The sequence below is a fragment of the Haemorhous mexicanus genome, chromosome 16, assembly GCF_027477595.1.
Source record: "Haemorhous mexicanus isolate bHaeMex1 chromosome 16, bHaeMex1.pri, whole genome shotgun sequence".
NCBI classification, from domain to species: domain Eukaryota; kingdom Metazoa; phylum Chordata; class Aves; order Passeriformes; family Fringillidae; genus Haemorhous; species Haemorhous mexicanus.
The window spans coordinates 2,666,211-2,676,657 of record NC_082356.1 but is presented as its reverse complement, the minus strand read 5'-3'; the positions used below and the strand labels follow the sequence as shown (position 1 = coordinate 2,676,657).

General features: G+C 55.0%; 1 protein-coding gene across 1 annotated transcript; it reads left to right on the top strand.

Moving 5' to 3' along the window:
• Window positions 1-7,332: 7,332 nt before the first annotated feature.
• Window positions 7,333-8,285, top strand: LOC132334692 (olfactory receptor 14C36-like). Its single transcript, XM_059860786.1, has one exon. It carries the CDS (start codon window positions 7,353-7,355, stop codon window positions 8,283-8,285), a length of 933 nt encoding a protein of 310 aa, XP_059716769.1. The 5' UTR covers window positions 7,333-7,352.
• Window positions 8,286-10,447: the final 2,162 nt, after the last annotated feature.

Here is a 10,447-nt window from a genome sequence, read left to right as displayed (position 1 = left end):
CGGGGCTCTGGGCCTGGCCCCGCGTGCGCTGAGCTCCCGACACTGCGGGAGCTCCCCGGGCTGGGCTCAGCTTCCCGCTGGGACTGGGCAGCAGGCTGGGCTCCAGCTGGGATCAGCAGCAGCTGGAAATACCTCTGCGCATCTCCACTTGCTGCTGCTGCTGCTGCTCAGAAGAAAAATGGAGCGGGTCAAGAAGTTCTGGTTTCTCTTCCTCCTGGTGGATTTTTTCATTTGATTTGACACTCGAGAGGCAATTTCTGTGATTTTATTTCAGCAGCAGCAGCAACAGGGCCGTGTTTGAGCACTGCAAATGTGGTCTGTGTGGCTTTAATTCTCCTTGACTTAGTGCTCAGGGACTTTAGGGGATTTCAAGATCTGCTAATCATGATGCCTGTGACCAAAAGCCTGAGTTCACCTATTGCCGGCCGGGGGTCTATGTACAAAATCACAAACAGGACGGGACTGCTGAGGAATGTGTCTTGAGGTGTTTATTTTCCAGCATCAGTCTCATTACATGGTTATGACAATGGGAAGATGCCGGCAGTTTGTCTCCTCGGCAGAAGACAAAGAACTCAATGTTACAACTTACTTTAAAAGTTTTTTGACCAATCACGCAAAGTAAAGCATATTGACAGTAGTTCTATCCAACCATTATAGGCACACGTATCTTCGGTTAAAACAATGCCTGAATATTTCGAATACAATACCTGCTTGTGAGCCACAATGTTCAGAGCTCATTTATTAAGCTCAGTACTTCCTAATATCAGGCTAGATATACTTTTCTGCAGCTTAGGGAGTTTTTCTAGCCAAGCGTTAATACACAAACTATTGTTCTATTTGTCCTTACTTTCCCACTTCTTATTTAACTTTTCTGCTGCCCTATCTCATGGTTACAGCTCAGCTCTAATCACAGTTCTGCTGTCTCTGAGCCCTGCCTTTTGCAGCTTTCCCAAAACCCTCTGATTTTAAGGATTCCCACATTCACTGTCACGAAAGCACTCTGGGTAGCACTGATCAAAAAAGGCAATTGCAGTTTTACAGATAAATTTCAAGTGGCAAGAGCAGCCATGATCTCCAATTGCCAAGGCAAAGGCAGCAGCAGCCTCCTGCTGTCACCTCAGGGTGAGTAAAGCAGTGCTGAAAACAGCGCTGGAACCCGATCCTTTCTTTCTCTGAGGGCTGGGTCAGGGCAGCACAGGCGGGCCCTGCGCAGTCAGGGCTGGGTGTGGGTGATTTCTGCTCTACTCCAGAACTGAGCTGGAAAAAGCCCTCGGGAGCCGAGGCAGGAGCAGGCGGGAAGGGGCCGGCGCTGCTGCTGCTCCTGGCCGGGAGCCCCGGCTGGGCCGGGCCGGCGCCCCCTGCGCTGCGGCTGCTGCTGCTGCCAGAGCCGGGCGGGACTCGGGGACAGGGAACGGACACGGGGGGACAGCAAAGGCCTGGCGGCTGCAGGGATGGTGGCGCTCAGGCCAGCGCCAGCACAGAGCTTCAGCCCGCAATGAACCCCGAGGGAAACGCTGGGGAAAGGCTCCATTTCAGCCTTTCTTCACTCGTGGCTGTGAAGGGACTGAAATAAAAGGAGAACAAGCAGGGCCCGACCCCTTCTCCTTTGGGAGGAGCCCGAGCCTGGGGCTGTGAGGGGCTGTGAGGGGGAGAAGGGTCTCTGAGAGGCTGTGGGAGGCCTGGCACCTCATGGAACCAAGAGTCAGTTATGACACTGCAGAACCAAGGTGATTCCTGCTGACAGTACAGAACCTCATGGAACCAAGGGCCAATTCTGGACAGCAGGGCCATGGAACCAAGGAGTCCATTGGGACATTACAGAACCTCATGGAATCAAGGTGTCCATCTCACTCTACTGAACCTCATGGAACAAAGGGTCCCTTGTGACACTGTGGAGCCAAGGACACTGCTGTTGCTGTACGAAAGCTCATGGAACCAAAAGTCCATTGTGACATTCTGGGGTCTCGTGGAACCATGGAGACCATTATGACACTTCAGGACTCACTGGAACCAAGGGGCCATTTGACCTAAGGGTCATTGTAGCACGGCAGGGCCTCATGGAATCAAGGGGATCTTAGTGGGGCTCCGTGAGACCACCGAGAGATTCTGACTCTGTGGAACCAAGGAGACCATTGTGACACTACAGGGTGCGGTGGAACCAAGAACTCGTGTGACAGGGAGGAGCCCAATGGAATCAAGGGGCTATTCCCTATTTCAGGGTTTCATGAAGCCAAGGTGTCCTTGTGACACTGTGGGGCATCATGGAATCCTGGAGACCATTCTGGCACTTTGAGGCCTTGTTGAATCAAGGGGCTCTGCAGGGCCTTGTGGAACCAAGGAGCTCTTTGTGACACTGCAGGGACTCATGGAAGCAATGACACCATTCTGGCATTCTGAGTCCCCATGGCACCAAGGGGCCAGTGTGACACTATGGGTCCCCATGGAAGCAAGGGGCCAGTGTGACACTATGGGTCCCCATGGCACCAAGGGGCCAGTGTGACACAGCCATGCCTGTGGAACCAAGGGTCCATTGTGATTTTGGGGAGCTCAATAGAACCAAGGGGCCATTGTGGCACTCTGCACAGTCCCATGGAACCAAGAAAACCATTTTGGCATTGCATGGCATCATGGAAGCAAGGGGCCATTGTGCCACTGCAGAGCCAAGGAGACCACTGTGGTATCGCTGGGCCTTCTGGAAACAAAGTTCTGCTGCATGGCCCCCAGGATCCAAGAACATGGAACAAGTCTTGCTGGCTAAGCCTGACTGGTCCGGCTGACCTTGGCATGTTGAGGGTTGCTATTCATCCGGCCCTGAAGCCATGGAGCTCCATGTTTTCCTTCCTCTGGGAAAGAACTCTCCTTCTCCTCCAGGGGTTCATGGCTGAAATTGGGATTCTTACCTCCATATTTGATTATATCAAAGGATTGTTCCTATATGAAATCTGCCAGAACAGACAGCTCTAGATGGCCTTGGCATCTGGGTGGGCAACCTCTCATCTGCCGTCAAAACACTGGGGGGGCTGTGCTTTTCTTTCCATGGAAAGAAACATCTCTCATGTGCAGGCATCTATAGCCAAAACTGGGAATCTGCCTCCAAAATTCCTTATATCCAAGAGAGCTCCCAGATAAAAGCTGCCAGGACTGTCTAGGTTCCCTTGGATTCCTGAAGATCAGCTCTCATCTGCCTGTGAAACACTGGGGCTCTGCCCTTTCCTTCCTGTGCAGAAGAGCTGTCATTCTGGTCCAGGCACCCATGGCTATAGAAATACACTGCTACATATGGCTGAAATGGAATTCCACCTCCAAAATTCCCCAAATATCCAAGGGTTGCTTTCAGACAAAAGCTGCAAGGACAGACAGGTCTGGCTTACCTTGGCCTCCAGTGCCTGCCTCTCATCTGCCTTCAAAACCCTGGGGCTCTGTGGTTTCCTTCCTGTAGGAAAGAACCGTCCTTCTTGTCCAGGCACCCATGTCCTCAAGCACGTGAGCACTGTATAGGGACAGAGGAGCTCTGTGCTCAGTGGGGTGCAGACTGAGGACAGAAGGGGAGAGCCCTGGGAGGGACTGAAGGGTGGATTCAGAGATGGTGGATCATTTTGACATAGTAGAGTACAGCCAGAGAAAGAAAGAGTTAATGCAAAGGGCAGCTTGGGAGGCCCAGACTGGGAAAAAAGAGCAAGGAATTTCCCTGCCAGGGCAGGGCTGTGGAGCAACACATCCCTCAGAAGGAGCCTGGGTCAGCCCAAGGCTTTGTGTGGGCAGGCAGAGGCAGGCAGGAGGCAGAGCTGTCAGCAAAGGAAGGGGCCAGCCCGGTGGGGCAGCCGGGGGATGAGCACAGCCTGCAGGGACAGAGGCGCAGGGCAGGGACACCGTAGCACAGCCTGGGCTGCACAGGGCACAGGCATGGGCAGCAGCTGCCAGGCCCTGACAGAGCCAACTTGGGCAGCACTTTGGCCATGGCTGCTGGGCCTGGGCCTGAGCCAGGAGCAGGAGACAAGTGACCCTTGCAGGCCTGGGGCCTCATGGCCTCCTTGTCCCTGCTCAGCAGCCTGGCAGGGGCCGCCCCATGCTCCTGCCCTTGGCACTGCACATCCCCACATGCCAGTGCCCATCCCGGGAAGAGCCCTGAGCAAGGAGGGAGGGACAGGATCTGCCTGGCCAGGGGCTGGGGCTCAGGCCTTGGCCCTTTGCATTCCTGGAACACATCTAGCTTTGCTCAGCACCAGAGACACCTTTGCCTTGTCTGTCCCCAGCTGGCATCACTGCCTCCAGTGTTCTGCTCTACCTGGAACCTGGGGACGCTTTCTAAGTCATGTCCTTCAGTGTGGTGCATTAAAACTTCAAGAAACTTTGGAGTTTAAATTTACCTTGGAATTCTTGAGAAGTTTTTTGAAGACACTCTGAGGGACTGAGTCTGATGTAAACAACACCAAATCCCTGAGAGGGTCATTGAAGTCCTTGTGCTGTGTCTGTGCTGCTGAGCTGGGCCAGGCTCCTGGCACAGAGACAGCTCGTGGGAAAACAAGAAGAGCTTCAAAAAGACATTTCTCCTGAGGAGCAGCTCCTCTCCCAGCCCAGCAGGGCTGAGGGCACTGCCTGCAGGTACCTGTCAGCAGTGAAGCAGACAGAGGCTCAAAGCAGCTGGAAGGACAATTCTGAGCTCATTCTTGGAGACATCTTCACTACTTCTGACACAGTCAGTCTCTGGCTGCAGGGATCTCCTGAAGCTGACCCAGGACAGGACTGATGTGACTGTAAGGATGGCTCTGCTGCTGTTTCTGCTTTGGGGGAGGATGTGCTGCAGAGCAGGGCTGCCCTGGGCACCGTCAGAGGGACAGGGCAGGACGGCTCCTGCTGCCAGGGATGGCTGCAGGGGGTGAAGCTGGGGCTGCAGCCAGGGCTGCCCAGGGCTGTCCTGCAGAGCAGGTCCTGCAGCCCTCAGGGCTCCTGGCCAGCCCCGGGCATGTGCCACCTGCCAGGGGCAGCTCTCAGCCTGCCTGGCAGCTCCCCATGGATGGTGCAGGGCAGCTGTGGGTGCAAGGAGTGACTCCTGCCAGGGCAGGTCCTGCCGCTGTGGAGAGGGTGCTGTGTGGGGCAGGGCTGCTCAGAGCTCCAGCTCATGCCCAGCTCATTTCTGAGGGGACTTTTCAGGAGCTCAATCAGGGCTGTATTTTCCTGCTTCCCTTTCTGCTCTCCTGAATCTGTGCCCGCACTTTTCCCTGGCTCAGCTTGGTGGCAATGAAAACTCAGCTGTGCAGGGCAGAGCAGGGGCTGAGGCTCTTAAACCACCACACTGAGGATTCCTGGGGAGCTCAGCAAGTGCCTGCACCTGCCCAGCCTCCAGATCCATCCAGCATCACCTTTCCATGGTGCCCAGGCTGGGGGAGCTGTTCTTTCATCCCTGCAGCCCCGAGCAGCTGCAGGGCAGGGCTGGCCCAGGGGCTGGGCTGGGCTCTGGCAGCTCTGGCAGGGAAGGAGCCCGGGGCCACAGGAGCAGCTCGGGCTGGGACAGCTCCAGCAGCAGAGCCGTGGGCAGGGAGGGAGGGAGGCAGTGCTGAGGGAAGCCCTGCTGCAGGGCAGATGTGGCACCTGCTGGCCCTGCCCTGCAGGGCAGACACTGCCCTGAGCAGCACAGCTCTTGTGTCCTCTCCCAGCCAGCACAGCCCTCAGCCCGGGGGCTCGGGGCCCTCAGTCCCTCCTGGGCCAGCAGAGCAGCTCCAGAGATGAAGGGCATCTCTCTGGCCATGTGCCCATTCCCTGCTGACCAGGGCCTGAGGGCCACTGTCCTGCCCTGCTGCTGCCTGGCAGGGGCTGGGCAGGGCTGGGCAGGGAAAGGCTTTTCCTCAGGCCCGGCTCTCTCCCTCTCCTTGCCTTGCCCAGGTGCTCCTGGCAGTGCTGAGGGGCTCTCTGGAATGGCAGCTCCAGCTGCAGGGTCAGGCCCAGCCCTTGGGCTCCTCCTGTGCAGGCTGAGCACAGCATTGGGGTGTCCCAGCTCCCTGTGCCCGGGGAGCTCTGGGCAGGGCAGCCTGGGGGCTGGCAATGAGCCCACTCTCCTCAAGGAGTGCCCTGGACAGGAGCCTTTAGTGTGTCCTCGGGATGTCATCCAAGCTGTCAGCTGCCTCCAGGGGACACTGGGGGACAGTCCTTGGCCAGAGTGGGGCTGAGACCCTGAGAAAGGCTGAGCCAGTTTGCTCTGCTCTGGGTCCCTCTGCTCTCAGTTGTGTCAGGCTGATTTCCAGGGGTACACAGGGACTGCCCTCCATCTCAGAAAAGGCAGCTGGGGACAGATGAAGCGACAGAGCAGCTCCCCTCACCCTTCACTACAGCCAAGACTCTTGCATTGCACATTTTTCTCTGCTGTCCCTGGGCACAGCAGGAAACCCTCTCAAACTGCCTTTGGCCATCATGGCTCCTTAGCCCTGGGACAGGAGGTGCTGCCAAGTTCCTCAGCTATCGCCGGCCGGGGGCTATGTACAGAGCACGAACGGGACGGGACTGCTGTGGAACGTGCCTTGAGCTGTTTTAGTTTTCAGCATCAGCCTCATTACATGGTTATGACAATGGGAAGATGCCAGCAGCTCACATCCCAGGCAGCAGACAAAGAACTTATAGTTACAAATTACTTTATAACTTTTTTGACCAATCACACAAAGCAGAGGCATATTGACAGTGGTTCCATCCAACCACTATAAGCACACGTACCTTTGCTTAAAACAATACTTGCTTATTTCTAATACAATGCCTGCTTGTAAGCCTTAAAACACAATGCACAGAGCTCCATTATTAAGCTTCAAACTTCCTAATATCTTGCTAGACAAACTTTTCTGCAGCTTAGGAAGTTATCCTAGACAAGCGTTAATACACCATTGTAGACCATTGTTCTACTCGTCCTTGCTTTTCTACTTTTTAAATAATTTTTCTGCTGCCCTATCTCATGGCTACTGCTTAGCTCTAATCACAGTTCTGCTGTCTCTGAGGCCTGCCTTTTGCAGCTTTCCCAAAACCCTCTGATTTTGTGGATTCCCACACTCAGCCTCAGGAGCAGTTTGGGCTGATGGAATCCAACCCCAGGACTGGCCCCTGTCCCCATTCTCATGACCCCACTGCTGCAGAGCAGAGCTGACCCCTCGGTGTCCATGGACAGAGCCCCTGCTCATCACAGCAACAGGGCCAGATCCCAGCAGAGCTCCTGGCACAGGGCTGAAGGGAAGGGCTCTGAGAAAAGGAAAATTGGGTAGAACAGACAGGCAGGGACAGGGCTGGGAGAAAGGGCTTGGACATTGCTCAGGAAAGTCTGCCCTGACTTGTCACTGTCTCCTCCTTGAACAGCTCCCCATGGCCAGAGACAGCAAATGTCCAACAGCAGCTCCATCAGCCACTTCCTCCTGCTGGCACTGGCAGACACACGGCAGCTGCAGCTCCTGCACTTCTGCCTCTTGCTGGGCATCTCCCTGGCTGCCCTCCTGGGCAACGGCCTCATCATCAGCGCCGTAGCCTGCGGCCACCACCTGCACACGCCCATGTTCTTCTTCCTGCTCAACCTGGCCCTCAGCGACCTGGGCTCCATCTGCACCACTGTCCCCAAAGCCATGCACAATTCCCTCTGGGACACCAGGACCATCTCCTACTCAGGATGTGCTGCACAGGTATTTCTGTTTCTCTTTTTCACTGCAACAGAGTTTTCCCTCCTGACCATCATGTGCTACGACCGCTACGTGTCCATCTGCAAACCCCTGCACTACGGGACCCTCCTGGGCAGCAGAGCTTGTGCCCACATGGCAGCAGCTGCCTGGGCCAGAGGCTTTCTCAATGCTCTGCTACACACAGCCAATACATTTTCCCTGCCCCTGTGCCACGGCAATGCCCTAGGCCAATTCTTCTGTGAAATCCCACAGATCCTCAAGCTCTCCTGCTCCAAATCCTACCTCAGGGAACTTGGGCTCATTGTAAATGGTGCCTCTTTAGCATCTGGTTGTTTTGTGTTCATTGTTTTCTCCTATGTGCAGATCTTCAGGACTGTGCTGAGGATCCTCTCTGAGCAGGGATGGCACAAAGCCTTTTCCACCTGCCTCCCTCACCTGGCCGTGGTCTCCCTGTTCCTCAGCACTGTCATTTTTGCCTACCTGAAGCCCCCCTCCATCTCCTCCCCATCCCTGGATCTGGCAGTGTCAGTTCTGTACTCGGTGGTGCCTCCAGCCCTGAACCCCCTCATCTACAGCCTGAGGAACCAGGAGCTCAAGGCTGCAGTGTGGAGACTGATGAGTGGACAATTTCAGAAACATTAATCTTCTGGCCAATTTCTGCAAAATACATATAATAAAAGTCATCTTTGATCAATCTTCTTGGCTTTGGTGGTTGGTTTATTTTTTTCATTCTTCTATTTTGATTTTTTAGTATTGTCCACAAACAATTGTAATTGTTTGTACCATTTTTCATTTTGTTTTTCTCCACTTTCACTGTGGCCCCAAACTATGACAATGAGGAGCTGTGCTCTTGGGGGCTTTAAAGGAACCAAAAAAACTCCCAGCCAAGTTTTCACCAGATGCCCCTTTTGTTGCTTCCTCTGGAGCTGCAGCAGCAATGTCTGTGTGCAGAGCTTGGGGCAGATCAGTGCTGGCCCAGCAGCTGTGCCCAGCAGCAGCCCTTGCTGTTGCCAGTGCTGCTCCCGTGGCCCTGCCCCGCTGCCCTGGTGGCCCTGGTGTTGCTGTAGGGCCTGAGTGCTCTCGGGGTCGGGCACAGCCCTGGGGGTGGCAGTGCCAGGGCTGCAGCAGGGACAGGCCATGGGCACTGCTGGGGCAGCGCTGACAGCTCAGGCCAGGCCCTGGGGGCTCCAGGCTCCTTGCCCAGGCCCTCTCAAGAAAACACCCAGGCCAATGCACAGCACAGAAAAGCCCCGTGAGCAGCCCCAGGGTGGCCGTGGGCAGGCTGGGGGCAAACAGCATGGCTGGTGCTCTGCAAGGGCCCTGGGGAGAGAGGAAGGAGCAGCAAAGCAGGGGCTGATCCCCCAGGTCCCTTTCTGCCTGACTGCTGTCCATCCACTCTGTCCCCAGTCTGTACCACCACAGGGGTTGTTTTTGGCCAAAGTGCAGGGCCCAGCACTTTGTCTTGTTCAACCTCACCTTGTTGGATTTGGTCCCTCGATCCAGCCTGTCCAGGTCCCTCTGCAATGCCCTTCTACCCTCCAGGAGATCCAAACTCACAGCCAACTTGGTCACCATGGTTCCACGAGGCTCTTGAGTGTCACCAAGGCCCCTTTCTTCCATGGGACCCATTAGTGATAAAAAGTTACTTGCATCCTTGAGCCCCACAGTGTCACAATGGCGCCGTGGTCCCCCAAGGCCCTTTAGTGTCACAATGGATCCTTGGTTCCTTGAGGTCTCACAGTGCAGCAATGCTCTCCTTGGTTCCAGGTGTCACAGGGGCCTCTTGGTCCCAAGGGCCACCACGGTGTCAAACATGTTTCCTTCATTCCATGAGTCCCTGCAGAGCAACACTGGCCCCTTGGTTCCATGGGGTCCTGCAGTGTCACAGTGGCCCCTTGCTTCCCCAGGGCCCTGCAGGGTCTTAGTCATCACAGAATCACAGAATTAACCAGGTTGGAAAAAAACCTTGGAAATCACCACGTCCAACCTGTGCCCCAACACCTCCTTGTCACCCCAACCATGGCACCGAGTGCCACATCCAGTCTTTGCTTAAACACCTCCAGGGACGGTGACTCCACCATCTCCCTGGGCAGCCCATTCTTCTGCCCAGTCACCCTTTCTGTGAAGAACCTGTTCCTAATGTCCAGCTTAAACCTCCCATGGCACAGCTTAAGGCTGTGTCCTCTTGTCCTGTCACTGTTCCCTGGGAGAAGAGCCCAAACCCCCTTGCTGCACCCTCCTGTCAGGGAGTTGTAGAGAGTGATGAGGTCTCCCCTGAGCCTCCTCTTCTCCAGGACAAACAACCCCACTCCCTCAGCTGCTTCTCACAAGACTTGTATTCTAGATCCCTCCCCAGCCTTGTTGCCCTTCTCTGGACACGCTCCAGCCCCTCCACGGCCTTCCTAAATTGGGGGTCCAGAACTGGACACAGCACTCGAGGTGTGGCCTCACCAGTGCCGAGTGCAGGGGAAGAATCACTGCCCTGCTCCTGCTGGCCACACCATTCCTGATCCATAGGAGTTCCAGGGGTTGGATGGGGGAAATGGTAGGGTGGGGGTAGGGACAAAGTCTGACTGATTGTCAGCCACGAAGGGTCTTGATTTTCATATCTGTTCAGAATGCATTAGGAGGTGCTGGGGGTCAATATCAACTGGGAATTGCTGATAGCTATATAAAAAAAGAAAACTAACCTGAACTAAACAGCACAAAATAATTCTCTCTTTATTGTTTTCAATCTAATATGTTCATTTGCATACATTTCTGAAATCTTTCTAATTAACCACAGAAGAATTGAAGACTTGAAT

Excerpts from the sequence above, each read along its gene's own strand:
- LOC132334692 (XM_059860786.1), top strand. The coding sequence starts at position 7,353 with ATGTCCAACAGCAGCTCCATCAGCCACTTCCTCCTGCTGGCACTGGCA.